This window comes from Saccopteryx bilineata, chromosome 6, assembly GCF_036850765.1.
Source record: "Saccopteryx bilineata isolate mSacBil1 chromosome 6, mSacBil1_pri_phased_curated, whole genome shotgun sequence".
Classification (NCBI taxonomy): Eukaryota; Metazoa; Chordata; class Mammalia; order Chiroptera; family Emballonuridae; genus Saccopteryx; species Saccopteryx bilineata.
In genome coordinates, this window is record NC_089495.1 from 154,213,886 (window position 1) to 154,241,807 (window position 27,922).

Below are 27,922 nucleotides of genomic sequence, written 5' to 3' on the forward strand. Positions count from 1 at the left end.
CTGTATCTCTAGGTGTCAGCTTTGGATTTATACATTCAATTTCATACTAGTTATTTCACTAAATTTCCCATGAGCATGTCAAACTCAGCCAGACAAAATCTGAACTCATCAACCTCTTCCAAACCACTCAAAAAGCTCCTTGTCTTGGTGGCACTACAGCCTATCTATGACAAAAACCTGAATTATCCCAGACTCCCTGAGCCAGTCATCCCATTCTATTCCTAGATCTAATTAGGCACCAATGTATCTCCCTCTTTCTAATTAATCTTCTCTTCTCTATTTCTATTTTGGGCTGTGTTTTGACTCACTTGATCTGCAAGTCTCCTGTTTCCTCAACTAGTCTCTCCATACACCACAACCCTTTCTTTCCAGTCTTATCCTTGATCTTCTGTTCACTCTAGTGCCTGCCACTTTATGCTACAATGGTAGAACTTGCCTGTCCAAGTTGATAATGCCTCATACCAAACAGACGCTCAATAAATGTTTCTTGTACAATGAATTAATGTACTATTGAGATCATTCTTTCCTTTCAATGCAAAATAAAGAACTCAGATTCTCACTGCAAAGTTAAGACAAAGGCACTAGGAAGATCATTGATATTTCCTAAACATCTATTACCTGTAGACTAGGTGGCTTATACTAATTGTTTGGTTCAGAACATTCACTATCATTTTAAAAACTGATTCAAGGGGATAAGAAAAATCAGAGGGAAGAATCTTTAAAACATAAGAATTTTACTACACCTCTAGGGAATAAAGAACACCCAAGGAAACAGTCTTTAAATAAGACGACTTTCTATTCTTGTCAATTTAGAATAACGGCTGGGAACAACAGGAGTAAAACTAGGTCTGTTGAAAACAGCTCCAACTCCTCCATCTCTCAAGGCTGATGCTGACTGCCCTTGAGATACGGTAGGACTCTTCCAGTACATGGCCCCAACATTGCAGCAGGATAAACCTGTTGAAGTCACTGAATGTTTGGTCCAATAAAACCACTTCTTGACTTTGTCTAATGTGACACATAAACACCTGTTATCTGTAGGGGCACTGGCTTGGAATAATATAAAGCATATAGAGTTGGAAACATCCTTTATGTTGGACATTCCTATCTGTATAAATGTGTGATGATAACTTTCACCCAGCACCCCATGGTGCAGACTTACAAAGTGGGTTATGGAAGACACAGTCTTCAGGGCAGCTAGAGAACAAATATGACAAAGAACATAACTCTTAAAAATACAAAGAACATAACTCTCCCTCCCAGAGGGAGTCACTAGTTAATTTTTTATCCTGAATTGTGTAAGAGAGAATATTGTTTCCAATAGTAAGAGTTTTTGAATAGTAAGCAAATCTCGGAGGAAGTAATGCAGTTATTGAAATGCATAGCTAAAGAAGGATATTAAGATATTGAGAAGGATACTAAGGATATTGAGTAGTACAAAATCACTTTTATGTTTCAAAAAGGCAATACTGTTTTCTACCAAACTGTCACAAAAAGCTTCAACAAAGGCAATGCTGTGTGTACAACTGGTATATCTGGTTCAATGTCATCTATTTAAAGAGATGCACATTTGGTTCTAAGCAAATTTAGCTGGGTGCCGAAAACAAGGCTTCACCCATAGATCAAAATTAAGTTACTAGAAAAATCAATCTTTCCAGTGTCCTTCATTCCTGAGAACCTTCCTTAATGCATTTCATGTTTCATTTCAATATTTCACTCTAGTTTTGACATGCCAACCAAGGTGAAGTTGAGTTAAAAACAAACTCAAACTCAAGACAGATTTCTAATTTCTTCTGAACATTTCAGCACCAAATAGTCAATTATTTGGTTTCCCTGAGTAGCTACCCCATGACGGCATTTAGATGATGCTTTATAACACGTAATTTTACTTCATGTAATGGTCTGCATATTTCAATGGTATTTATGACTGTCTCATTTACAGGGCTGGGAACAAGATGAAATTTTTAGATGCAGCTCCGAGAGGTTTATATTTAATAAGTTTATGTATCAAATAGCTGTAAAGTCTGATAGACTATAAACAGGTCTTCAATAGGTATTAGTGGGGAAGTATGATTTAACAGTTTAATATTGTTCAGGTAGAGTGGCTACTAGTCTCAGGAGATCAAGTGCAGAATTTGGTGGGCACAGCCCACCCAGGAGAGTAGATGGATGCAATGCTTTCAGTATATCAAAAACAAAACAAAACCTGCTTAGAAACCACGTCCATTGGAAATCATTAACTTCTTTTTCATAAGGTGAGTTTCTATCATCTCCTTGCCCCACTTATTTTAAAGACTAAAACACTGGTGGAAACTATGTTCTTGAAGGTGTTTATCTGATAGATGGCATCCAGGGAATTTAGAGAGAAATCTCTTTTACAAAGATGATGGTTCTGAACCTGAGTACAGAAGATTCAACTCTTCCTTTTTCAGAACTCTATCAGGTCAATGGCATTAACAGGAAGCCAGACAATACCCTGGAAAGGTTAACTATTAACCCTCCAGGCCTGAATGACTGAATAGCTCATCAGTGACCCTCCACTGGCAGAATCCAGCTAGTACACTGTTCACACTTTATACACAAACACGATTCAGGGCTTATATCCACTGTTCAGACATTTCAACATCCTGAAGTGTCATGCTGAATTTATTGAATTGAAGACACTACCAGTTACACCACCAAAAAGAAAAGTGATGAAGCCATCAACTCTAACACTCATTTCATTTTTAGGGGTGTTAAAAACATAAAAAATAGCCACTTTAGACAGGATGAAATATGGAAACACCAATAACAGCTAACATGTTGAGCACTTACTATGTGTATCAAGCACTGTTCTAAACACTTTCCATGATCAATACATGTACTCTTCACAAGTACCCCATGAGTAGGAACTATTATTGCACTCAAGTGAAGTAACTCACCTGCACCAGCCGCTTAGCAGCTGACCCAGGAATCAAACCCAATTGGTCTAATGCCAGTGCGGGAGACCTTTCATCCCATCACCATTCTACCTACTTCCTGTTGATTACTGTCTTCGACAGGCGGCTGTCCCCTCTTGGTGCTAAGATATGCCAATCAGGATCCCCTTCAGGTGAGTGAAACCCAGGGAAAGACTGGTTCTGAAATAAGAATTCCCAACTTCCAAGCAGAAGGTCACTAAGGGGAGAGTCCAGGGCTCTGCCCATGACCACTCCCTCCTCCACCTCGGAAAGTGAACTCATAGGCTCCCAGGGTTATGTGATTTCTCAACTTATGTCTGAGGATGCTCCGTCCTCAATGGTGGAAAAGGAGTAACAAGTACAGACTTTGGAAGCGGGAGAACTTAGCACCTTCCTTCCACAAAAACTCTCCCAATTTCTCCACTTGTAGATCTCCTCCAAGGGTCTTACCCTAAAGTGGTTCCCACCAAGCACAACTGAAGGTAAAGAGTAGCAAAGAACCGTTGTTTACGGTGTATTTGACGTGCATCATTTCACTAAATTCTCCCCAAAATCCTCTGAAGCAGGCATTAGTTTCTCCTTTTCACAGCTGGGGAAATTCGGAACAATGAAGACTCATTATTACGAGGCTCCAGAACCCCGCTTTGGACTCTGTTTAGTCAAGGCTGGTGAGTTCCCTGAATCTGATACACTGGCCTGCTAAATGGGGCTGGCCAGCTGCTAGCTTTTGGCGGATTCCTAAAGTGTCCTCATCCAAAATGCTCCAAGATCCAAAGGTTGTAAGCCACCATTTGTCCTGAGCAATCCATTCAGTGAGGTGCCAACACTGAGCTCAACAAATACAAACACTAAGTTCTAGGCAAATAAACAGGAAAGCTGGGCCTTGTATTTTTTTCAAGTGAACTTCACTGTTTTCCCACATGAATTAGGTCTCTTATGAGGGAAAAAGAAAAAAAAGGCCAAACATTTGGGAAACAACTGCAAGTGACAGGAACTGAGAATGGGTCACAGAAAATAACAGACATTCAAATTGCCTGAAATGGTATTGTAAAATGAAAGTTTTTTTTCCAAAATTCAGAAGACCAACAACATCCAGAAAAATACCAAGTATCATATAACAAACCATCACTACCCACCACTCGAGATGAACACATTTACACATTTTGTCATGTGTGATTCCCATTCTGCACCACCCTTTCCCACCATTTTAAAAAAAGAAAGTCTCCCATTTAAAATCCTTTCCCCTCCTACTCCAGGCTGAGAGCTATCATAAATTTGTCATGACCTTGGTCCATGTTTTTATAAACTTTATACTTCTTACAACGGGCAAATGTATTCACAAACAATGTATTTTTTTTTTTTTTTTTTTTTGGTGGCAGAGACAGAGAGAGAGTCAGAGGGAGGGAGATGAGAAACATCAATTCTTCGTTGCAGTTTCTTAGTTGTTCATTGATTTATTGCTCATATGTGCCTTGACGGGGGGGGGGGCGCTACAGCAGACTGAGTGACTCCTTGCTTGAGCCAGAGACCTTGGGCTCAAGCTGGCGACCTAGGGGTCTTGAACCTGGGTCCTCTACATCCCAGCCCGACGCTCTATCTGCTGCGCCACCGCCTGGTCAGGCAACAATGTATTCTTAAATGATTTTAATGGTTTCCCACAATTAGGTTTGTAAACGCCATTTGCACTTTAGTTTTTAATATGGAGTGAGGTAGGGATTTAGTATTTTATTTTTCCATAAGAAATGTGAATTGCCTGACCAGGCGGTGGTGCAGTGCAAAGAGCATCTGCCTGGGATGCGGAGGAGCCAGGTTCAAGACCCCGAGGTCACCAGCTTGAGCGCGGGCTCATCTGGTTTGAGCAAAAGCTCACCAGCTTAGACCCAAGGTCGCTGGCTTGTGCAAGGGGTTACATTGTCTGCTGTAGCCCCATGGTCAAGCCACATATAAGAAAGCAATCAATGAACAACTAAGGTGTCGCAACAAAAAACTAATGATTGGTGCTTCTCATCTCTCTCCATTCCTGTCTGTCTGTCCCTATCCATCCTTCTCTCTGTCTCTGTAAAAAAAAAAAAAGAAGAGAAATGTGAATTAACCCATTGTCATTTTCTGAGAAAATGACTCAATGTCTTTTCTCCCAGCTGATTTGAGATTCTTTATCTACTTTGTATCAAACTTCTATTATCAGCTTAGGTCTATTTCTATCTTTGTGCCAATACACACTCTTTTAATATGATTTTGTTATCTGGTGTGAGGACTCTCCTGTCATTGTTCTTTGTTCAAAATTTTTTCTGGCTATTTTTGGACTTTTATTCTTCCATTTGAATTTTACAATCAATTTATGACAATTCTGTTGGGTTTTTATTGAAATCATATGTAATTTGGGGATTAATTTAGGACAAAATCTACTTCTTTATTATACTTATTTTTCCTACATATAAACATAAAGTATTTATCATTTACTCAGGACTTCATTATCCCCTTTAATAATTTGATCTATAAAATTTAGATTGTTCCTAGGTCCCTTAAAGTTGCATTGGTATTAATTATGGTGTCTGGCCCCACAGAGCTTCAAATGAGTTGGCGAGGCACAGATAGGGTTTTACACAAACATGGGAGAGGTCCACAGCCTTGGCTGTCACCATTAGCAGTTTGCACACTCAGCAATCTAGTCCGAATCACCTCCATCTGCCTCTTCAAAACTTCGGGACACAACCCAGAGTACGAAATTACTCAAAACCTAGGCTTCCTGCAATTCAAAAAATTTTTTTCCTTATAAACATTTTTTTTTTGGTATTTTTCTGAAGCTGGAAACGGGGAGGCAGTCAGACAGACTCCTGCATGCGCCCGACCGGGATCCACCCGGCATGCCCACCAGGGGGCGATGCTCTGCCCATCTGGGGCGTTGCTCTGCTGCAACCAGAGCCATTCTAGCGCCTGAGGCAGAGGCCACAGAGCCATCCTCAGCGCCCTGGCAAACTTTGCTCCCTCCAATGGAGCCTTGGCTGCAGGAGGGGAAGAGAGAGACAGAGAGGAAGGAGAGGGGGAGGGGTGGAGAAGCAGATGGGCGCTTCTCCTTATAAACATCTTTTGGATGAATGGAATCAACAATGATGCTGATAATAGTCCTGATCAGGCTATTTTTCTCCTCTATTTTATTAATGAGATCAGGATATTACCCACAAGAAAAAAAGACTGAAAACTTCTGCTCCGTGGCAAAAGAAAAACAAAAACAAAAAAAGACAAGTGAAACCTTGAGTGAGTTTTCTGATTTCTCTTTGCAACATGTGCATAGTTCCTTAATTTTTATAAGGCACTTTTTTTTTTTTTTTAATTTAGTGAGAGGAGGTGAAGCAGAGAGACAGACTCCCGCATGTGTCCTGACTGGGATCCACCCGGCAAGCCCATTAGTGGGCAATGCTCTGCCCATCTGGGGCCACCGCTACACTGCTCAGCAACGAAGCCATTTTTTTTTTTTATTACATGAAGCAGAGGCCACAGAGCCATCTTTGGCACCCGAGGCCAATTCACTCAAAACAATTGAGATAAGGCTTTTTTTTTTTTAAGAAGAAAGAAGTACATATATAAATAAAACAATTTTTTACTGAACCATGTGAGTGAGAGTAGATGTTACTTCATTCCCGAATATGTTAGCATGTGTCCTAAGAACAGGGACCTTCTCCTATATATTCAGTGTAATGATCCCAGGCAAGAAACTTCATATTGACTCAATACTATCCCATACTACCATATATGGCCCATGTTCAAATGACCCCACTTGTCCCAAAAATATCTTTTCTTGTTCTCTGTACGGTATCTCCCCCCTTAATCCAGAATGTATTCAAGGAATGAAGCATTAAATTTAGTTGTTGAATTACATTCATCTCCTTTCATCTAGGGCAGTTCCCCAGGTCTTTGTTTTGATTTTGGTCTCTTAATGACATGTTCTTTTTTGAAGAGTTTGGCTGGTTGTTTTGTGTCGTGTTCCTCGATCTGGATGTGCCTGACTATTTCCTCCCGTGAATTCAGGTGAAACCTTTGGCAAGTATAACCTGTGTCCTCAGTCTATCACAACGGGAGGCACATTATGTCAGTGTCTCCAATGTTGGTGATGCAAAATTGGCTCACTTGATGGTGTCCATTAGATTTCCCCACTGTTTGAAAGGGATAAATAAATCTGGGGTGATACTCTGAGGAAGGGTGAATTCCTGGTCCCCAACACTGTCTCACTCAATGGTGTCAGCATCCACTGATGACTCTTGCTCAAGTCTATTGTTACTACAGTGGCTGTAAAACGGTCGCCCAGAATTTGATACTTGGCATTGCTTTTCTACGTCTGACCTCTGTTTCCCTAACCATGATTCAGCCAAGTCCCTTTGATTATGCTGCTTTGACCAGTTTGGTTAACTCTCTTTCTGACCCTCAGGACCAACAGGTCAGCAGAGGCAGGCTGCTTTTAGATCCACCACAGCCCTGCTGAATCCTGCTTATAGACAGAAAGCAAATATTACTTTAAGTTCTATCTATTAATAGTCACTCTTACTAGCCATAAATTCTAGCTTCTCTGGATGTAGAGATAACCAGTTTGTGATTACACCCAACCAGGAAGCTAGTCCTCATGCTGGAGAGATGCTCATTTTGCCAGTATTTTTTTTAACCTCCAGCTCTCAGATCACAAACAACCACAAATAGCAAAGGCAACATCTTAAGAAATTAAACATAATCTGTTTTCCACTGTCCTCAAAATGACACTATTAGCCTGACCAGGCGGTGGTGGAGTGGATAGAGCGTCGGACTGGGACACGGATGACCCAGGTTCGAGACCCCGAGGTCACCAGCTTGAGTGCGGGTTCATCTGGTTTGAGCAAAAAGCTCACCAGCTTGGACCAGGTCACTGGCTCCAGCAAGGGGTTGCTGGGTCTGCTGAGGGCCCGCGGTCAAGGCACATATGAGAAAGCAATCAATGAACAACTAAGGTGTCACCCCCTTACTTCCAAACCAATGAAATAAAGGTATTACAAAGTGAAGCCTAGCATCTTAAAAAAAAAAAAAAAGACACTATTAGACATAGATTGAAAAGGCCACTGACTTCCCACTCCATGGACTGAAGTGGATAATAATCCTTTGAAACCACAAATGGGGGTGGGGGGTGTCCTGTGCAGCCTTCTTTTTAGCATGTACTGGTTTATTAGAGAAAATTGCAGATTTTGTAGGTAGCTGGTTATAATAGTCTAAGGTTAATAATAGAATCATAAAAGTTAAAGACATCAGAGATCATGTCTAAAAATAAAGTAAATGTTTTGTTTCCTTTCTATAATCCTTAATCAGAAGCCATTTAAGGAAAAGATAATCAGCTTCAGGCACCTATAAATATGAATTCTCCGGTTCTCACCAGCACTCTGCTTTACAAATTAACTCGAGCACGTTCTGAAACGTGTAAATGAATTATTTCACCCTGCATCCATCCATATCTCCTTCTTGGTGTCAAAAATAAAAATACTAATATTAGCCTGGCCTGTGGTGGTGCAGTGGATAAAGCATGCATCTGGAATGCTGAGGTCGCTGGTTTGAAACCCTGGGCTTGCCTGGTCAAGGCACACATAACAAGCAATCAATGAACAACTAAAGTGAAGCAACTATGAGTTGATATTTCTCGCTCCTCTCACTCTCTCTCTCCTCTCTCTGAAAAATCAGTAAGTAAAATCTTTAAAAAAAATAGTCTTACTAACAATGAAATGAACTTCACAATTACTGTACTATTAAAATAACAAATCCTTGCCTGGTGTGCGGGGGACCCGGGTTTGATTCCCGGCCAGGGCACATAGGAGAAGCGCCCATTTGCTTCTCCCCCCTCCCCCCTCCTTCCTCTCTGTCTCTCTCTTCCCCTCCCGCAGCCAAGGCTCCATTGGAGCAAAGATGGCCCGGGCGCTGGGGATGGCTCCTTGGCCTTTGCCCCAGGTGCTAGAGTGGCTCTGGTTGCGGCAGAGCGATGCCCCGGAGGGGCAGAGCATCGCCCCCTGGTGGGCAGAGCGTCACCCCTGGTGGGCGTGCAGGGTGGATCCCGGTCAGGCACATGCAGGAGTCTGTCTGACTGTCTCTCCCCATTTCCAGCTTCAGAAAAATACAAAAAAACCAAACAAAACAAACAAATCCTCAACAGAGTTCTCCTCAGATGTTAAAATTCCCTCTCTGTCAGCTGGTAACTTCAGCAGAAGCTCTCTGTGATCCACAGAAGAACTTTTCTGGCCATCTCTCCAAGGCAACATGAAGTTGAGCCAAGTCAACGAACTGAAATGTTGACATCATTCATACAAAGGACGCACTCACTCTAGGGAAAAAGCTGAATTTCTCAGGTAGACCTTTGTAGTTCACTCAATGAGATTGTCTAATTCCCTAAAATTAAGGGCAACTCAGTGATTGAAAATGAGCTGCCTGACTTGTGATGGCACAGTGTGATAAAGCGTTGACCTGGAATGCTGAGGTCGCCGGTTCGAAACCGTGGGCTTACCTGGTCTAGGCATGTACAGGAAGCAGCTACTGAGAGTTGAAGCTTCCCACTCCTAGTCCCCCTCCCCCACAAACATCTTTATTCTCTCTAAAATCAATAAATAAAATCTTTTTTTTAAAAAGATTTTATTTATTCATTATAGAGAGCCAAGAGAGATTGAGAGAGAGAGAGAGAGAGAGAGAGAGAAGGGGGAGGAGCAGGAAGCATCAACTCCCATATGTGCCTTGACCAGGCAAGCCCAGGGTTTTGAACCAGCAACCTCAGCGTTTCCAGGTTGACGCTTTATCCACTGCGCCACCTCAGGTCAGGCCAATAAATAAAATCTTAAAAAAAAAAGAGAGAGAGAGAGAAAATGAGCCTTTTTTTTTTTTTTAAATAGAGACAGAGAGAGGGATAGACAGACAGGAATGGAGAGAGATGAGAAGCATCAATCATCAGTTTTTCGTTGCAACACCTTAGTTGTTCATTGATTGCTTTCTCATATGTGCCTTGAACGTGGGGCTACAGCAGACTGAGTAACCCGTTGCTCAAGCCAGCAACCCTGGGTCCAAGCTGGTGAGTCTTGCTCAAATCAGATGAGCCTGCACTCAAGCTTGCGACCTTGGGGTCTCAAACCTAGACCCTCCACATCCCAGTCCGACGCTCCATCCACTGCGCCACCGCCTGGTCAGGCGAGCCTTTTTTGTTTTTTTTGTGGTGAAAGAGACAGAGAGAGGGACAGATAGGGACAGATAGACAGGAACGGAGAGAGATGAGAAACATCAATTCTTTGTTGCGACACCTTAGTTGTTCATTGATTGCTTTCTCATATGTGCCGTGACCGGGGGCGGGGGGTGCTACAGCAGACCGAGTGATCCCTTGCTGGATCCAGCGACCTTGGGCTCAAGCTGGTGACCTCAGGGTCTTGAACCTGGGTCCTCCACATCCCAGTCCAACGCTCTATCCACTGCACCACTGCCTGGTCAGGCAAAAATGAGTCTTAATTAAAGAGAAAATGCAATAATAAGAAGCTAGACTTGAATGCATGGGATGGTCCTTCTCAGGACCTGCGTGCTCTCTGTCCTGGAGTACCCAGAACTTTCTTTTTCCTGTCACTCCTCTCCCTAGATATCCTCACTTTCAACGCTGAATCGCGACCTACACCTCCCCTTAAACTCCAGATTCATACATCCAACTACGTACCTGAAACTTCCACTAGATGTCTCACCGGGGATTTACACTGATTGTGTCTCAAATAGGGCTCTGATTTCCCCTCCGAACCTGCCTCTCCCCCAGTGTTCCCCATGCAGCAACATCACCACCATCTACTCAGTGTCAACAGACAAAGCTGGGAATTCTGAGGTCATCCTTGTTTTGCCCCCTTCTCATGCGTCAATCCTAACAGAAAGTCAGTTTGCAAAATATAGCTACATCCCTCCTCTCTTTATCCACGGCCATCTGTCCAGCCTAAGCCGCAGTATCTTTGGTGTGGATGATTGCAATCACCTGCCGACAGGACTCCCTGCTTCTGTTCTAGCTGTCCTATCAACCACTGTCCATAGAATGGCCACAGCAAACGTCTGTCAACACCAGTCACCCAATGTAACATGGTTTCCTAGACTGGATTCTGGAATGGAAAAAGGGACATTAGTGGGAAAACAGGCAGAACCCGAATAAAGTCTGTAATTTTGAAAAATGTATCATACTTTTACAACTATTAACATAGGGGAAGCTGGGTAAAAGGTATACAAGAACTCTCTGTTCTGGCTTTGCAACTTTAGTGTAAATTTATTACAATCTAAAAAGTTTATTTAAAAACCCCTATAAAGGAAGAATATGATGGTTAGCTCGATCGGTAAGAGCATTTTCCTGAAACACCCAACATTGTGGGTATGATCACCGGTCAGGGCACATACAGGAAGTGACCAATGAATGCTCAACTAAATGAAACAACAAATGTATGCTTCTCTCTCTCTCTCTCTCTCACTCAAATAAATCAATAAAAGTAAAACCACAGATATAATTTCTCTCCTTTGCTCAAAATCCTTACATAATTTTCTACTACACTAAAATTCAAATTCTTTGCCACAGTCTCATAGGTCTCACATGACCTGGCTTCTGTTACTTTATAAAACAAAAATCTCATTTCCTAGCAGTCTGCTCTCACTCCTAATGCTCTGGCCACTGCTTTTCTGACCAGTTGGGTGGATTAGCACCCACCCTAAGTTCCTGGCACACCAGGCTGTACCAGGGGCTGGGACTTTTACCCTTATTTCCTCGTATTGGTCTGCTAGGGCTGCACAACAAAGACGCCTGACTGAGTGGCTCAAACAACATGGTTCTGTTTCCTCACGGTTCTGGAGGCTGGAAGGCCCAGTTCAAGATTAGGTTTGGTTTCTTCTGAGATCTCTCTCTTTGGCTGCAGACAGCAGCTCTTTGCTGTGTCCTCGCATGGTCTCTCTCAGATGGTTTTTCCTCTGTAACTGCACACCCTTAGTTTTATGTGTCCAAGTTTTTCTCTTCTTTTAAGAACACCAGTCAGATTGGTGTAGGCTCACCCTCATGGCCTCATTTTAACTTAATCACCTCTTAAAGGCTTCATCCCTAAACACATGTCACATTCTGAGATACAGTAGTTCAACACATGGTTGGAGGGACACAGCTCAGCCCATAGCAGCTCCCTTGCCTGGGTGACCCTTCAGATGACTGGCTCCTTCTCGTCTGCAGGTCTTCCACAAACTTGTCACCTCTTCTGCAAGGCATTTCTTGACCACATGGCTTCATGCTGAGCTCCCCTTCGGTCCCATTCATTGCCTTCTTTGCACTTACTCCAGCTGGAATATTTTGTCTTTATGCTTATTATCTGCTTTTGTCTACGCTGTGAACATTGGAAGCTCCATCTGTCTTACTGCCAGATCCTCAATGCTGTTCATATCTCTGGACACAAAATTTGTTGAAGAGAAAATAGTTTATTTACAATGCAGACAAAGCAGAGTCTCATTAAGGTAATCGTTGTGAACACGGTTAATACCAAGGTAGGACCTCAACTGCAGCAATACCTAACATTTGTCAGCACTTAACTGGCGAGGACGTGTTTCCAGGTAAATTAACCTGTACGAATCCACCACTTTGTGACGCTAATCATCCTCCACATTATTGACTCTACTTTCTTGATAAGGAAACCAAGACTCCATTGCTTCACATAATACACCCGGGACTTCAGTAGTGATCTTTTTGATTCACAAAGACTTAACTCTGTGTTCTTTCACTACAACACAGCTGAACTAGACTCTAAATCAATTCCAAATACTTCTTTGTAGGCAACCTTCAAGGAGAGTTCTGTGAAGGGCACAGCCTTCTGCTTCCAGAAACTAAACTGAACCCATTTTTTCCATCGGATCAGAGGAGGTTACAATGGCTAATAAGAATACATACAGCGCCTTCAAGCCCGTGCATTGTGTGTGTGAGTGGTGGTGGTTACAGACATGGTTTTTGTAAACTGTTCTATCTCTAGGGGTATAAAAAAGTGGAGAAATTTAGAGACTCTGATTTCCTGTTTCACAGTTGGTTTTAAATAGCACTCACTATTTCTTTTATATCTATGTTCTCGGCCTTGATGCTGCCCAGGTTCATGTGGGGGAGCTTTACAAACCCCCATGTCTGGATCCCACCCCAGACAAGTGGAATCAGAATTCCTGGGTTGGATGGTGGTGGGGCGGTGGCATTGGTGTTAAAACTTCCCAGGGGACTGTACTATTAGTCACAAATGAAAAACATTGCTCTAGACCCTCAGATGGGGTGGGGATCTAGTCTACAAATGGCACATTCTACACCACCCCCATAACAAGAACAGCAGGTTTCACTGGAGGGTGGACTCTAAAACTGCATATACTCCCAATTGGCAAATTCAGTGTTCCTAGTGGGATAATGTTCTACCCTCATGGGTGCTGGCTGGTTTAGCTTTCAGGACCAGTGAAAGCTCAGGGGAATGGAACCCAGTCATGAGCCATTACTCATACTTCTCAGGTGAGGCCAGTGTGCAGCCAAGGTTGAGAACCACTCACTGCTTTAAATGGTGCCTGCTTTGTCTGGAAGAGGAAGTACAGGCAGGGCTGCTCCCTATTAACTCCAGTGACCAACAGTAACCTGGCAGGAGCCACCACATGAGTGCTAAGCACTGACTCGCGCGGATCGAGATTTATGACCTTGGTCAAACAACAGAACCATAACTTGGCAGGGTGCCATCCCCCCTGTATAAATTAAGGCTTACATAATTCTCAACAATATGTGCATAAAATAAATGGACCTCAATTTAAGACAACTTCCCCACTGTGTCCTGGTTAATGTAGTCACAATTTACTGGTTTTCCCAATCATAAAGAGACTAGTTTTGGCTGACTAGGCAGTGGCGCAGTGGATAGAGTGTCAGATTGGGATGTGGAGGACCCAGGTTCGAGACCCCGGGGTCGCCAGCTTGAGCATGGGCTCATCTGGTTTAAGCAAAAGCTCACCAGCTTGGACCCAAGGTCACTGGCGTGAGCAAGGGGTTACTCAGTCTGCTGTAGCCCCATGGTCAGGGCACATATGAGAAAGCAATCAATGAACAACTAAGGTGTCGCAACGAAAAACTGATGATTGATGCTTCTCATCTCTCTCCATTCCTGTCTGTCTGTCCTTATCTATCCCTCTCACTGACTCTCTCTGTCTTTGTAAATAAATAAATAAATAAATAAATAACTTAGCAATGTTATTTTTAAAAAAAGAGACTAGTTTTATTTTAACACAGAGGAGAAGATATTTAAACTAGTTTTTTTTTAATATACTAGATATCAGGTCATGTAAAAAAATGATTTACATGGTGATTGATGATAGGATAACAATATGCACTCTGATCGCTAATCAATATGATTACCACTAGCATCTTTCAATTTAATCAACGCTTCTTATTGTCATCAACTTCATTAAATTTTTGGCAGGTAGGGGAGGAGACAGGGTGTAGGTAGCAGTATGAAGGATGGCAGCTGAATGACAAAACTATACAGCCAGAAAATGCAAAGAAATGGAGTTGATGAAACACTCTGGCAAAGCAGTGAGACAAGAACTATCCATGTGCTCGCTTCAGCGGTACATATATTAAAACTGGAATGATACAGAGAAGATTAGCATGGCCCCTGTGCAAGGATGACACGCAAATTCGTGAAGCGTTCCATATTAAAAAAAAAAAAAAAGAACTATCCATGATGGAACTGCTTTCTTTGGTAACTCTGCCTCCCAGCACAACTGCCTCCTTACCCACGGATGGAGAAGCACGTGGCAGCACACACCATCTGCTTAACCTTTGAGTAGTATGAACGTTCACGTATGTCCTCGTGCCTCCTGATCATCCAGAGGACAAAAGTTTTTATTTTAAAAATGTGTAAGGTGCCTGACCAGGTGGTGGCGCAGTGGATAGAGTGTTGGACTGGGACATAGAGGATCCAGGTTCGAAACCCCGAGGTTACTGGCTTGAGCGCGGGCTCACCAGCTTGAGTGCAGGGTCGCTGGCTAAAGTATGGGATCATAGACATGACCTCCCGGTCGCTGGCTTGGGCAAGGGGTCACTCTGCTCTGCTGTAGCCCCCCTAGTCAAGGCATATATGAGAAAGCAATCAATGAACAACGAAGGAGTTGCAATGAAGAACTGATGCTTCTCATCTCTCTCCCTTTCTGTTTGTCCCTCTGTCTCTGTCACACAAAAAAACACACAAAAACTTTATTTTTATTTTTTTAAATTATTTTTATTTATTTATTTATTCCATTTTAGAGAAGAGAGAGAGAGAGAGAGAGAGAGAGAGAGAGAGGAGGGGGAGGAGCAGAAAGCATCAACTCCTATGTGCCTTGACCAGGCAAGCCCAGGGTTTTGAACCGGTGACCTCAGTGTTCCAGGTCAACGCTTTATCCACTGCGCCACCACAGGTCAGGCACAAAAACTTTAAAAATGTGTAAGGCAACATTAAAAAAAGGCAAATGTATGTTTTTCCTGTTTCTATAAATTGGTTATCAAACAAACATGATTTTAAGTTAATAAAACTGTAACTGGGACTAATTTCATTTTTTGAAAAATACTCAGTCTCGGGGGTCAGTGAACATGAAAAAAACCTCACTACTTAAAGGGTTAAGGCCCTAGTTTCGCACCCTTGCACAACTCTATCTTTTAATAATTAAAGTGAGCATTATTGCATAAAAATGTATTTCTTGTGGTCTGATTTCAAAGCATGAACAAGTGTGAATGAAAACCAGTGAAGTCTCCCTGTGCCGCCTCCCTGGGACCAGCCTTGAACCAGTTGGGTGATCAACAGCCACTGCTGAATATGCAAATCAGAGGCAGCCAAACTGGCAGAGAAGTCTCATCAAGCGGAGGTTGGCTCCTTGGGCTAGTAGCCTCAGCAGCATAACCTAGGGATCTCTGGAGCAGAGACAGGCAGAGGCTGAAACCGGAACTTGGGCCAAAGCACACTCTGGACCTCGTCAGAGTAACAGGACGGCAGGCGTGGATGTGGGCAGGCCGGGTGCTGTGACAGAGGAATAGGGAGCTGGCCCCAGGGGCAGTCTCTGAGTAAGCAAGTGGGAGAGGAGATCACATGGGGTACATACAACAGCTGGCGTGTCTCCCAGAGGAAGCACATTGTGCTGACGAGGAACACACAAATATGCCCATGGCTTGCTGCTTCTCCTGCTGGCCTGCCGATGTTGCTGAGAGGCCTGGCCCTCGGCAGGGGCAGGGGATACCACCGCCTCTGGGAGAGATAACGTGGTTCTTTCAATTCCTAGGAGTAGTAACCAAGCTACATTTCTAAAAGAGTTGTGAAAAGGACTTAGCACCCACTGGAAAGGGATACAAGATAATACGTGATAATTGTGTGAATTTTTTGACTCTTTGAACTGAGCCGAGGATAACCCAGAAGATTCTACTGTTCCTGCCAACCTACAGGGACCATGGTGAGGCCACATGACCTTATACCTCCTTAAGTACAGCACTCTTTATTCCTGAGGGCAGGGCCAAAGAGGAAAAGAGAAAGTAAGGGAATTTGTTTGGAAAGACTAAAAGATGTTAAGAAAAAGCAAAAATAAAAACAATTAACATAGTGCCAGACAGAGCAATTCAGACTTACCTGATCTGTTCCACCCTTTCCCTGATGGTCATTAAAATGGTCAAGCCCACTTCAATATCCAGGGACTAGCAATTACTTAAGGGAAATACAAGTATGGAATGCACTACAGCCAGTAAAAATCATACTGGGCAGGACACTTCATGACATGTTAAAAACAGCATATTATATGGCTCAATTTTAAGAGAAATAGTTAAAAAATAAATTCACCAATAATCTGCAACATGAACCAAAATGCTAATAGCAATTAGTTCTGAATTATAGAATTAGTACTGAGTTTTTTTTCTCCCCCCATGCCTTTTGGGGGGGCATTTTTGAGTTTTAATAACCATGTGTTCATTTTCCAATCAGAAAAAAGCCATTATTTTGCAAGGGTTCAGGTTAAACACTGAGTAACACTATTTTAGACAACAGGCTTTGATGAAATTGGCCCCAAGGTATCTCTGATTTCAGGCTGCTGACAATTAACAATCCTGAACTTTTCCTTTGGGGTCACTAACCACCAGGGAATGCTAACTGCTGGGGATCCTGAACTTACGGGGCGTAGAGTGCCCTTGCCAGTTGCCTCCTTCTTTCCTCTGGAAAGGTCCAGGAACTCTGCGGAAGGCATTCAGCTGGACAGCTGGTAGAAAGATCTATGAACTTTTTTTTTCTGGAAGGGGCCAGGCAGTAGATGTTTAAGGCTCCGTGAGCAGCACCGAAGGAGCCGAGATACACACGAGTGAGTGAGTGAGTGAGTGAGTGAGGGAGTGAGGGAGTGAGTGAGTGAGGGAGGGAGTGAGGCTGTGTTCCACTGAAACTCTGTCGACACATGTAGCCAGCTGACTCCTGAGAAACTCTGGGTTTCCTACGTTAGTTCTAGAAGCTCACGTGACTAGGTAAGGCCAAGTCAGTCCCTGCACAGAGATGGGTTGTTACTGAATGCCGCTCCTCAAGCTCTCCCATTGTGAGGTCGACTAGTGGGGACTGTTTACCCAAAGGAAGGGTATCCACCATCATAAAACTTAACATTTTTGAGTCATTTAATATGTTGGTTTTCCCCCAGCTAAGCTAGGAGTACCTGAGGTTTGACAAATGAGCCTCTGTATTTTAATAACATTGATGTATCATTCAGTGATACATAAATAGTATAAAAGGTGCTTGATGCCCCCTGGCTGAACACCGAATGAATGAGTGAGCGTCTCCCTCACCAAGTTGGTGTGAAATGCAGTTCTTGGGTGACACCTCTTGGGAACCACTCAAGCTTTGTCCAGGCAGACTCCACCTTGAATGGGACAATTTATGTCCTGCTCAAAAAAGACTCAGACTGCCTGACAAGGCGGTGGCACAGTGGATAGAGCATTGGACTGGGATGCCGAGGACCCAGGTTTGAGACCCCAAGGTCACCAGCTTGAGCGCGGGCTCATCTGGTTTGAGCAAGGCTCACCAGCTTGGACTCAAGGTCGCTGGCTCAAGCAAGGGGTTACTCGGTCTGCTGAAGGCCCGCGGTCAAGGCACATATGAGAAAGCAATCAATGAACAACAAAGGTGTCGCAATGCGCATGAAAAACTAATGATTGATGCTTCTCATCTCTCCGTTTCTGTCTGTCTGTCCCTGTCTATCCCTCTCTCTGTCTCTGTAAAAAAACACAAAAAACAAAAAACACCCAGACCTTCTAGTAGAAATTGCTCCTCCCAGGTAGGAACTTCTAGAAGATGTCAACACAAAGAACCACAGAGCAGGTCTGGCCAAAGCTGTCCCGTCTAGAGGTTTCTTAGTTCTTCTCAATGACTTTTCATAGGAAAGAAGGTTTTCAAGTTGACGATGTTTCTGAGTCTATAGTTCTGCTTCATGGCACTTAGGTACCTCAACAACCTCCTGCATCCTTTTTTTTTTTTGCATACTTTTGGCTAAGTGAAGGCACCCTTGGGGTTACTTTGTTATCTTTCTTGCTGTTTTGACACAGTCACAATCTTCATCATTCTCCACAAATGCAAAACATGCAAATGAAGAAGAAATTACAGGTGGAAGTTCTGCAGCTTCTACATCCAGACTCTCCCCTCAAAGTGTCCCGAGGGAACAAACCTATAGCCCAACCTCAGGGTGAGACTCTGGAGAGGTCAAAATATTCACTCTCAAAGAGAAGGGAACTATTCCAACAGAAAGAGGCTGGGGTAAAAGCCAGTTCAGAAGATGGGTTTTTAAACAATACTAATAAACAAAGTATTTGCCTGAAATGTAGTAAGAGTCGGAATGCCTCAGGAGGTAAATGTTTTGCAGGATATGTGTGTACCTGTATAGATATGTGCACATAAGCACAGTCCAGAAACTATATACAGAATGCACACATATACTTGATTATACTTTTTATAAGTAAATATTAACAGACACTGAAGATGTGTGTGCAATCCAGTGATCAGAAACCAAATCTGAGAGGCCCCCACCTTTCTCTCAGTCCCAATGACAATTATTCCAGGTCACAGAAATTTCTGCACATAAAAATGAGAAGAAAAGCTAGACAATAAAATAATCCAGAAAGAAATCCCAGGGCACCAGCCCACAGAAGCCAAAGGCCAGAACTTCTCTGAGGCTCCAGACAGGGCTGCTAGCCCTGGACACACTGGGGCTGGAAAAGAAAGGTTTTTCTCAGAGCCCAAGACACAAGAGCACAGTGGGGAGTGGGGTGGGGTGGGGCTACTCACGCTGTCGTTGCTTCCTTTGTTGTCCTCATACTTGGTTTCTATATGAATGGAGAATTTCGGCAGAAAGGAACACTATGGAAAAAGAGATTAAGGTTTCATCAGCATACCATTTTTTTCTCTTTTCACATCTCCAGTACAGCCTCTGGTGCTCTCTTGACTGTGTGGTCAGGAGCCCTGTTTGTGATCAGAAATACTGAAATACTTAGTTCGATATCCAAACTCAGACACGAAAAGCCACCTTTGGCAACATGAACACAATTTCACCCAGAAGTCAGGCTAGAGAGAATAAGCAAGGAATGGAGGCAAGTCGCTGAGGAGGACATTTCCAAAAGGATTGTTTTTTCATCCTTACACAGGCTTGAGAAAAGCAAACTCCGGAATCAGAGGCAATGCCAGTTCTAGGTGCTTACCTCTGGGAGCAGCTCCCACTGCTGCAACCTGAGGACCCAGCCTTGCCCTTTTATAAGTATTCACATAAAGCTAGGCAAGTGGAATAGTAGAACCTTAGGACCATATATTTGTAAAGTCGGACAGACCTGCCTTTTAGTTTTGGATCTATCACTTGATAGTTGTATGACAAGTTGTTTTAACTTTTCTGAACCCTAGCAGTATTAAAAAAGGAATACTAATTATTACCTAACAGTAACACTATGAGGGTTAAATAAAATCATGTTCTGGGCATACAGTCAGAATTCAGTATGGCTATGGCTGAGCCTGACATAATGGCAGCCCCTCTTACTGTCGCTGCTGGCACAGTGGAGAGAAACCCCAAATGCACATCACCCCCTACTGTTCCAGTCTCACTGAGTTACAGTCTACGGATCCAGTAGATATTGAGCCTTAAGTTAGCTGAAAAAGAGGATTTTGATGAATGTTCACCTAACCTCCCTCTTGCTGGCACTGAGCTGGGTTAACTTTCTTGGCTACCAGAAATGGGATCGAAGACTAATGGGTAAAAAGACCCAGCACTCCACCAGGAGCTGCAGGTGTTAAAGAAATGACAATTGGGCTGATACGCTCAGTCCCAAAAGTATGTCTTCTATATCAGGGACAGGTCTGAGTGTTTGCAAGTTCTAATTCATTTATTCCTTGTAATCATCCCGTAAAGTAGGTACTGTTATTATGACCCCACGCTAAAGATAAGAAAACAAAGGCACAGAGAGGTTAAGAATATGGCTCACATGGCCCTGGCCGGTTGGCTCAGTGGTAGAGCGTCGGCCTGGCATGCAGGGGTCCTGGGTTCGATTCCTGGCCGGGGCACATAGGAGAAGTGCCCATCTGCTTCTCCACCCCTCTCCCTCTCCTTCCTTTCTGTCTCTCTCTTCCTCTCCCGCAGCGAGGCTCCATTGGAGCAAGGATGGCCCAGGCGCTGGGAATGGCTCCTTGGCCTCTGCCCCAGGCGGCAGAGCGACGCCCCGGAGGGGCAGAGCGTCGCCCCCTGGTGGGCAGAGCTTCGCCCCCTGGTGGGCGTGCCGGATGGATCCCGGTCGGGCGCATGCGGGAGTCTGTCTGACTGTCTCTCCCAGTTTCCAGCTTCAGAAAGATAAAAAAAAAAAAAAGAAAAAAAAAAAAAAAGAAAGAAAATGGTTCACAGCCCTGGCCAGTGGCTTAGCGGACAGACTGTTGGCCCTGTGTATGGACGTCCCAGGGTTTGATTCCTGGTCAGGGCACTTAGGAGAAAGGACCATCTGCTTCTCCTCACCTCTGCCTCCTCCTTTTCTTCCTCTTCCCCTCCCATAGCCAGTGGCTTGATTTGTTTGCACGTGGCCCCTGGTGCTGATGATAGCTCCAATGGAGCTCATCAGCCTCAGGTGCTAAAAATAGCTCAGTACTCAAGCATTGGCCCTATATGGGGTTGCCAGGTGAATCCTGGTTGGGGTGCACATGGGAGTCTGCCTCACTATCTCCCTCTCACCTAAAAAAAAAAAGGCTCACAATTGCACAGCCAGTAAATACTAGAGTCAGGACTGAAAATCTGGCGGTCTGGTCTAGGGACTATCCCCACTGGTTCTTGAAGTGGAGTCTCTGAACCTTTAGCAGAAGCAGCAGCCTGGAACTTGTTAGAAATAAATTCTTGGGGAAAGCGTATCTTAGAAGGCCCAGGTAACCAAGAGTTGGTGACTGGAAGGCGAAGATGGGCTGTGAGCGCCGCGCTGGACCTCGATGAGTTCGGGGCCACTGGCCCTTGCCGCCGTTCGACCCTTCTGGCTCCGCCCTGTTGGGCTTAGGACCCCTGTGCGGAGGTTTCCAGAGCCATCGCCTTGAGGACCATGTTGCTTCCGAATATTCTGATCACCGGTACACCAGGGGTTGGAAAAACCACGCTAGGCAAAGAACTTGCATCAAAATCAGGACTGAAATACATTAATGTGGGTGATTTAGCTCGAGAAGGGCAGTTATATGATGGCTATGATACAGAATATGACTGTCCCATTTTAAATGAAGATAGAGTAATTGATGAGTTAGAAAACCAAATGAGTGAAGGTGGAGTTATTATTGATTACCATGGTTGTGATTTCTTCCCTGAACGCTGGTTTCATATTGTTTTTGTGCTAACAACAGATAACAGTGAATTGTACAAAAGACTAGAAACAAGGGGTTATAATGAGAAGAAACTACACGACAATATTGAGTGTGAAATTTTTCAAGTTCTTTATGAAGAAGCTTTAGCAGACTATAATGAAGAAATAGTGCGCCAGCTGCCCAGCAATAATCCAAAAGATCTAGAGGATAATATCAATCACATATTGAAGTGGATTGAGCAGTGGATCAAAGAGCATAATCATTGACTGGCCACTTTATAATCACTCTTAATACTTCTCTGCCCACATCATGTAAATTGTCCAATTAGCAGTAAAACATTTTATTAAAATTGTGCTGCAGAACTAGTAGGTGGATAGAATAAAGGTTTATGGTCTTTTTCCCAATGAAAAAAAAAAAAAAAAAAAAAAAGAAAGAAATTCTTGGGCCCAACCTCAGACCCACTGACTCAGAAACTGTGGGGTGGGGCCCACAGCTCTGCATTTATGAAGCCTCTCAGGCATGCTGATGATGCACACTCAAGTGTGAAAACTACCTCACTGCTTCATGCACAGGTAGTAAAGAGGGAGAATGCATTAGCTAAAGTCCTGAGGTCCATAATACCCACCCTCGCCCATGTGTGGGGGATTCCCTTTCAGCCCAGCTTAGACCCCCAGGCATCTGTACAACAAGGCGGGGGCCTTGGACATGCTATTGAAAACTTCCCTGACATCACAGTCTGGTGTGATTCAGTATTCATCTGTCTTAATTCAAAGGAAACAAGCTGAACTGTGACTAAGGAAACACAGAAACAGTCCATCCTAGTCATTGCCTTTGTGGAAAATGTGGTCCTGTGATTATTCATTGATGCCTTATTTCTTTTTTGGTATTTTTTCTGAAGTGAGAAGCGGGGAGGTAGAGAGACAGACTCCCATATGCCCCTGACTGGGATCCACCCGGCATGCCCACTAAAGGCGATGCTCTGCCCCTCTGGGGCATTGTTCCATTGCAACTGGAACCATTCTAGCACCTGAGGCAGAGGCCACGGAGCTGTCCTCAGTGCCCGGGCCAACTTTGCTCCAATGGAGCCTTGGCTGCGGGAGGGGAAGACAGAGATTGAGAAAAAGGAGAGAGGGAAGGGTGGAGAAGCAGGTGGGAGTTTCTCCTGTGTGCCCTGGCTAGCAATCAAACCGGGACTTCCATACACCGGGCCAATGCTCTACCACTGAGCCAACTGGCCAGGGCCTCATCAACACCTTCTTTGCTGTCTCCTCCCAAATGTCTCACTTCATAACTGCAGCCCCCACACCCAGTCCCGGGGAGTTCCAAGGTGGGGCAGCTCATTGTGAATCGAGACCCTAGAGGACTCAGAACAGCTTGGAGCCCAATGCAGAGCTCTCCATCAACCATGAACTTGGAGAGACGTGCCTACCTGAGACTCTTTTAGAAACAAGACTTCAGGTAAAAAGATATGCCCTTTTTACCCCGTAATTCACAGAAAAGTCCATCTAACATGAGTACAGAGCTATCCAGTGTGGGGAGCCAGGTCTGGGTGCATCATCAGAATGGAACCCCACAAAGAGTTTGCATTGGTTGAACCTCTAAACTATTTACTTAAGGTCAAACAAATGAATCTCAACACTTGGGTATTGAACCCAAATAGGAAATGCAAAAGTCTTAAGTAAATTAGTTATTTTTGAGCAAGGACTTAGGTTATTTTCCTATCAAAATGGCATCCTGCCAGAGGCTGTGAGTGCACCTGGTGGGCAAACAGGGGGAGGACCCAGATCAGACAGGCCAACTCCGGCTGGTCAGCATTTTCCTCCCACAGTGGTGGTTTGGGGGTAGGGAGAAACTGACAATTCCCTTGGGAACTTTTGTTGGCTGTTTCTCAGAGCCCTGGAGCGTGCAGGTGTCTCCAGTTAATAGTCAGCTATATCTATGGCTCAGGGCCTTCTCAGAGCTGTCAGTAAAACCTTTTCAGTGAGATGTCCATGTTGAGATAAACGTCTACATCCCCATGCAGATTAGCATCTCTAAAAATCTGGCCCACTAATCCTCGGGGAGCCTTAACTGTTAAAGCAAGTTCTTCTCTTTCTCCCCGGTTGGCTTCTTACTATATCTCATCCCTGAGGTTCCCCTAAACATCCTCCCCTCCCAAGACTCATGCTTGTCTTCACTCTTCCCCCCACCCAAAGCTGATAATTTTGATTCACGGTTTAATGAGGAGACAGACCACACGAGACAGAGACACCTACAACTTTCCTCTCCTGCACTGCATGTCTTTGGCTTATTATTAATGCTACTTCTTATTCTTTATGACTCAGAGAAAGGCACTGCCTTCTTCATTCCAGTGGAAAATAATATGAGAGCTGAGATGGAGGAGTCAGCAGACCAGGGCTCAATGGGAGATGCGTGGATTTGGTGAATTACTTGACCATTCTGAGCCCTGTTTCCCTATTCATAGAAAGGGGACAACCCTTCTACTCTAGTATTAGTGTTGAGAAGATCAGTGAAACATCCAACTAAACCCCAGCACAGGGCCTGGTGTATGGTGAGTACACGGTAAAAAATATTTGTAAGTCTCTTGTCTAGAAATTTGTTTCTTTATTTGCATCACCCCCCTGCTTCCTTCCTGCCTAAAATTATAATGAAATGTGTCACCGTCTTAAACACACACATACACACACACACACACACACACACACACACAATCATCAAGTTCCCCTGGTTCTGCTTCTTTTTCCATCTATAATTATACACTTCTCTTTGCCTTCATAATCTTCACAATGCTTGCTGCCTCTACTTTTGACCCCCTACCTTTTCACAACCAGTGCAGTATGGTAAGGAAATGTGTGATTATCAAAGGATGTTCAAACAAGTATTGCTTCTCCATCCACACCCTATAGAACGCCCTACGCTGTCTGGTTTCAGAGCAAATCTTCCTTCCTGAATGAGTTGCTTCTCAGCTCTCTCTGCCCTTTTCCATCCTTTCCGTGGGGGTGGTCCCTGAGGTTCTGCCCTCTCCCCTATTTTCTGGCACCAAACTCTCTCCCCTGGTGATCTCATCTGCTCCTACCTTTTCCACAGCCACTTTTTATGGGGACCCTCAAGTTGACATCTCTAACCCCAACTGCCCTTTTCACATATCCAGCTGCCCACTAGCCATCCCCAACAAGGATCCCACAGGCAACACCAAATTTGAAAGGTCCATACTGTATCTGAATGTTCTCCTGCACTGTATGAGTTTCCTAGGGCTGTCATAACAAGTTACTATGAGCTTGGTGGCTTCAAACAGCAGAAATGTGTCCTCTCACTGTTCTGGAAGCGTTAAGTCTGAAGTCAGGGTGTTGGCTGGGCTGTGTTCCCTCTGAAAGTGCTGGAGAAGAACCCTTCCCTGCCTCTTCCAGTTTCTGGTGGTCGCAGGCGTTCCTTCACTTATGGCTGCACAGCTCTCGTCACTCCCTCTGTCTCCACATTGCCTTCTCTTTGTGACTTCTGCTCCTCTTCTAAGACACCAGCTACTGGATTTAGGCCCACCCTAAATCTAGTGTGATTTTGTCCCACACCTTGAGGTCCTTAAATAATTACATCTGCAAAAACCCTACTGCCAAAGTCACATTCAGAGGTTCCAGTGGACATGAATTTTGAGGGGATGCCATTTCCACTAACCTCATCCATCACATCCAAAAACCCTCCCAGTCCTGCTAGCTTAGCTTCCCTTCGTATGGAGAAGACATGGAGTCTTCCACAGCTGACCCTTATTTTCTCTGTGGCGTCGTCCTGTCTTCATCCCAGAGGCCAGTCACAGAGGACCCCCTTCCATTCCTCAGAACACTTCTGGCTGCTATGTTTTGTTTTGTCTTTTGCCCAAAATTTCCTTCCTAAATCTTACTATAAACCATCTCAAATATAACTTTTGAATGATTATCCCATGTGTGCAGGTAGTCTTGTTTGTACCTTTGTCACAGTATTGATTTCTTCTTCCATTATCATAGTTATCTGTGCATCTGGCTCATCAAACAGATACTAAGCTCCAACACTATTGCAACAGAGGGAGATCCCTCCCCTACACATGGCTGCCATTAGAATGGAGTAAATCATAGTCTCTTCTAGTTATTCAGACATCAAAGCTCCTCCTTTAGTTTAAAATTGCTCAAATCTGCTTTCTGTGACTAAGGGCTTTGTTCCAGTTAGGAATATACCATCTAACCTAGTCATTCTCACCCCACAGTTGTGTGGGAGAAGAAAAATGACTGGGAACCCTGACATAACCACACTGGAACATACTAAAGAAGAGAGGTATCAGGAGTCTCACCCACTGGCTGAAACTGGATGATGTGTAAGGGATCAGAGAAGACTCATAATCTCTATGGCACACTGAATGCTTCAAGTCTCATTTGGCCCACCACAACATGAAGGAAAGACTAAAACACTCAAGGTAGATAGACTTCCAAGATGGACCCCAAAATTCTCAGCCTTTGGAATTCATATCCTGTAAAACCCCTCCCCTTAAGTGTAGACAAGACCTGAGAATACAGGATGGTAGCTCATTTGATTAGATCACCTAAGTGAACAGATTAATGTTACATCACGTAAGAATTGTTTTTAGAAGAAGCAGAGATTCCTTTGCTGGCTTTGAACACATAGGCTGCCATGTCTTGAGAGAGCCATGTGACTAAAAGCGGAGGGCGGCCTCCAGGAGCTGAGAACGAGCCCTGAAGGGACGGAACCCTGCCAACAACTAGTGAGCCTGGAAGAGGACAGAGCCTCAGATGAGCCTGGAGCCATGGCTGACACCTTGATTTCACGCTGCTGAGATTCTGAGCCAAAGACCTACCTACCCTGGTCCCCTTGGGAATGTGAGATAATGAATTTGTGATGCTTAAAATCACTAAATTTGTGAAATTCATTACACAGCAGTAGAAAACCAACACAACACCCAACCTCCAGAATCTAACCACAACTTCCTTTACAAATCTCCCATCAGGCTCATTGAGGTTTGAACATATTCAGGGAAATAGGAATTTGTATTCCCTTTAACTTAGTAATTCCATCTGTGATGTCATCTGCATCATCGATGGCCACTGCTTATTGTCCAGGGTGACAGTATAACTGATACCACTAAGTTTGCCATTAGTTGGTGTCCAGGTGCAGTAGCGTTCAGCTAACCCACAGGGAGGACATAATGGCGGTTCAGTAGAAAGAATACAGGCTTTGGAGTGAAACAGACTTTAGTTCTAAGCCCAGGTTCTTTTCTCACAAACTGTGTGACTCTGGGAAAATTACTTAATCCTCCTGAGCTTCGGTATTCTCACTCATAAAATGGAGACAATACCAACCTCCTAGCTACAGGGTGAGAATGAAATGTCCACGACCAGGCAGTGTCTGATAGAACCATCACAATGGGATGACCCATCCGACCTTACTCTTTCCCATGAAATCCCATCAGCTACATGGAGGGGGGCTGGGGGAAAGAGATGGGGAAAGGGGTATCTGCTGTGTACGTGGGAGGATGCCCTAGAAGGCCGTGAGCTTGCTGGAGTGGCAACAACAGGAGGACATCTGATTAGTCCTTCCTGGACATGGATGGTGGCCAAAACACAGAGCTGTTTGCGTCTCCTTCAGCCTTGCTCTGATCCCTGACCTTTGTTGTTGAGGACATGTCATTTTTTAAAAACTGATTTTAGAGAGACAGAGAGAGGAAGGCGGGGGGGGGGGGGGAGAGGGAAGGAGAGAGAGACATTTATTTATTGTTCCACTTAGTTGAGTGTTGACTGATTGATTCCCAAATGTGCCCTGACCAGTAATTGAACCTGCAACCTTAGTGTTTTGGGATGACGCTCTAACCAACTGAGCTAACTGGCCAGGGCTGAGGACATGTCGTTATATCTTCCAAGTCCATCCTCGCACTGCCCTTCCTTTCCGGAAGGTTTGGCAGCTGCTTTTTCTGCATGGCTGCTCTCTCCCCTCACCTCTGCTCAGCCTTCCCTAGACTCCCTGCCAACTTCATGCAGGAAAACAAAAATACTACTGGGATCTCCGTGTACTTTCTTTTCTCCTAGATCTAAAGGCTTTATGCCTACTGGGTCACTCAGCCTTATTACAAAAACTGAGGCTCAAAGAAACGACAAAATAGCATAAGAAAAA

General features: G+C 44.1%; 2 protein-coding genes and 1 non-coding gene across 3 annotated transcripts in view; 2 read left to right on the plus strand and 1 right to left on the minus strand.

Moving 5' to 3' along the window:
- PITPNC1 (phosphatidylinositol transfer protein cytoplasmic 1) overlaps positions 1-27,922 on the minus strand; it is a 279,779-nt gene that overhangs the window by 81,397 nt on the left and 170,460 nt on the right. Inside the window, exon 5 of the mRNA XM_066235085.1 lies at positions 19,253-19,324. Coding sequence (XP_066091182.1) covers positions 19,253-19,324 — 72 coding nt within the window. The remainder of the gene's footprint in view (positions 1-19,252; positions 19,325-27,922) is intronic.
- LOC136309732 (U6 spliceosomal RNA) lies at positions 14,532-14,638 on the plus strand. Its single transcript, XR_010726383.1, has one exon. It is a non-coding gene; the product is annotated as a U6 spliceosomal RNA (small nuclear RNA).
- Positions 21,338-22,180, plus strand: LOC136308109 (adenylate kinase isoenzyme 6-like). The gene has a single exon (XM_066235279.1). It carries the CDS (start codon positions 21,523-21,525, stop codon positions 22,039-22,041), a length of 519 nt encoding a protein of 172 aa, XP_066091376.1. The 5' UTR covers positions 21,338-21,522; the 3' UTR covers positions 22,042-22,180.

Excerpts from the sequence above, each read along its gene's own strand:
- LOC136308109 (XM_066235279.1), top strand. The coding sequence starts at position 21,523 with ATGTTGCTTCCGAATATTCTGATCACCGGTACACCAGGGGTTGGAAAA.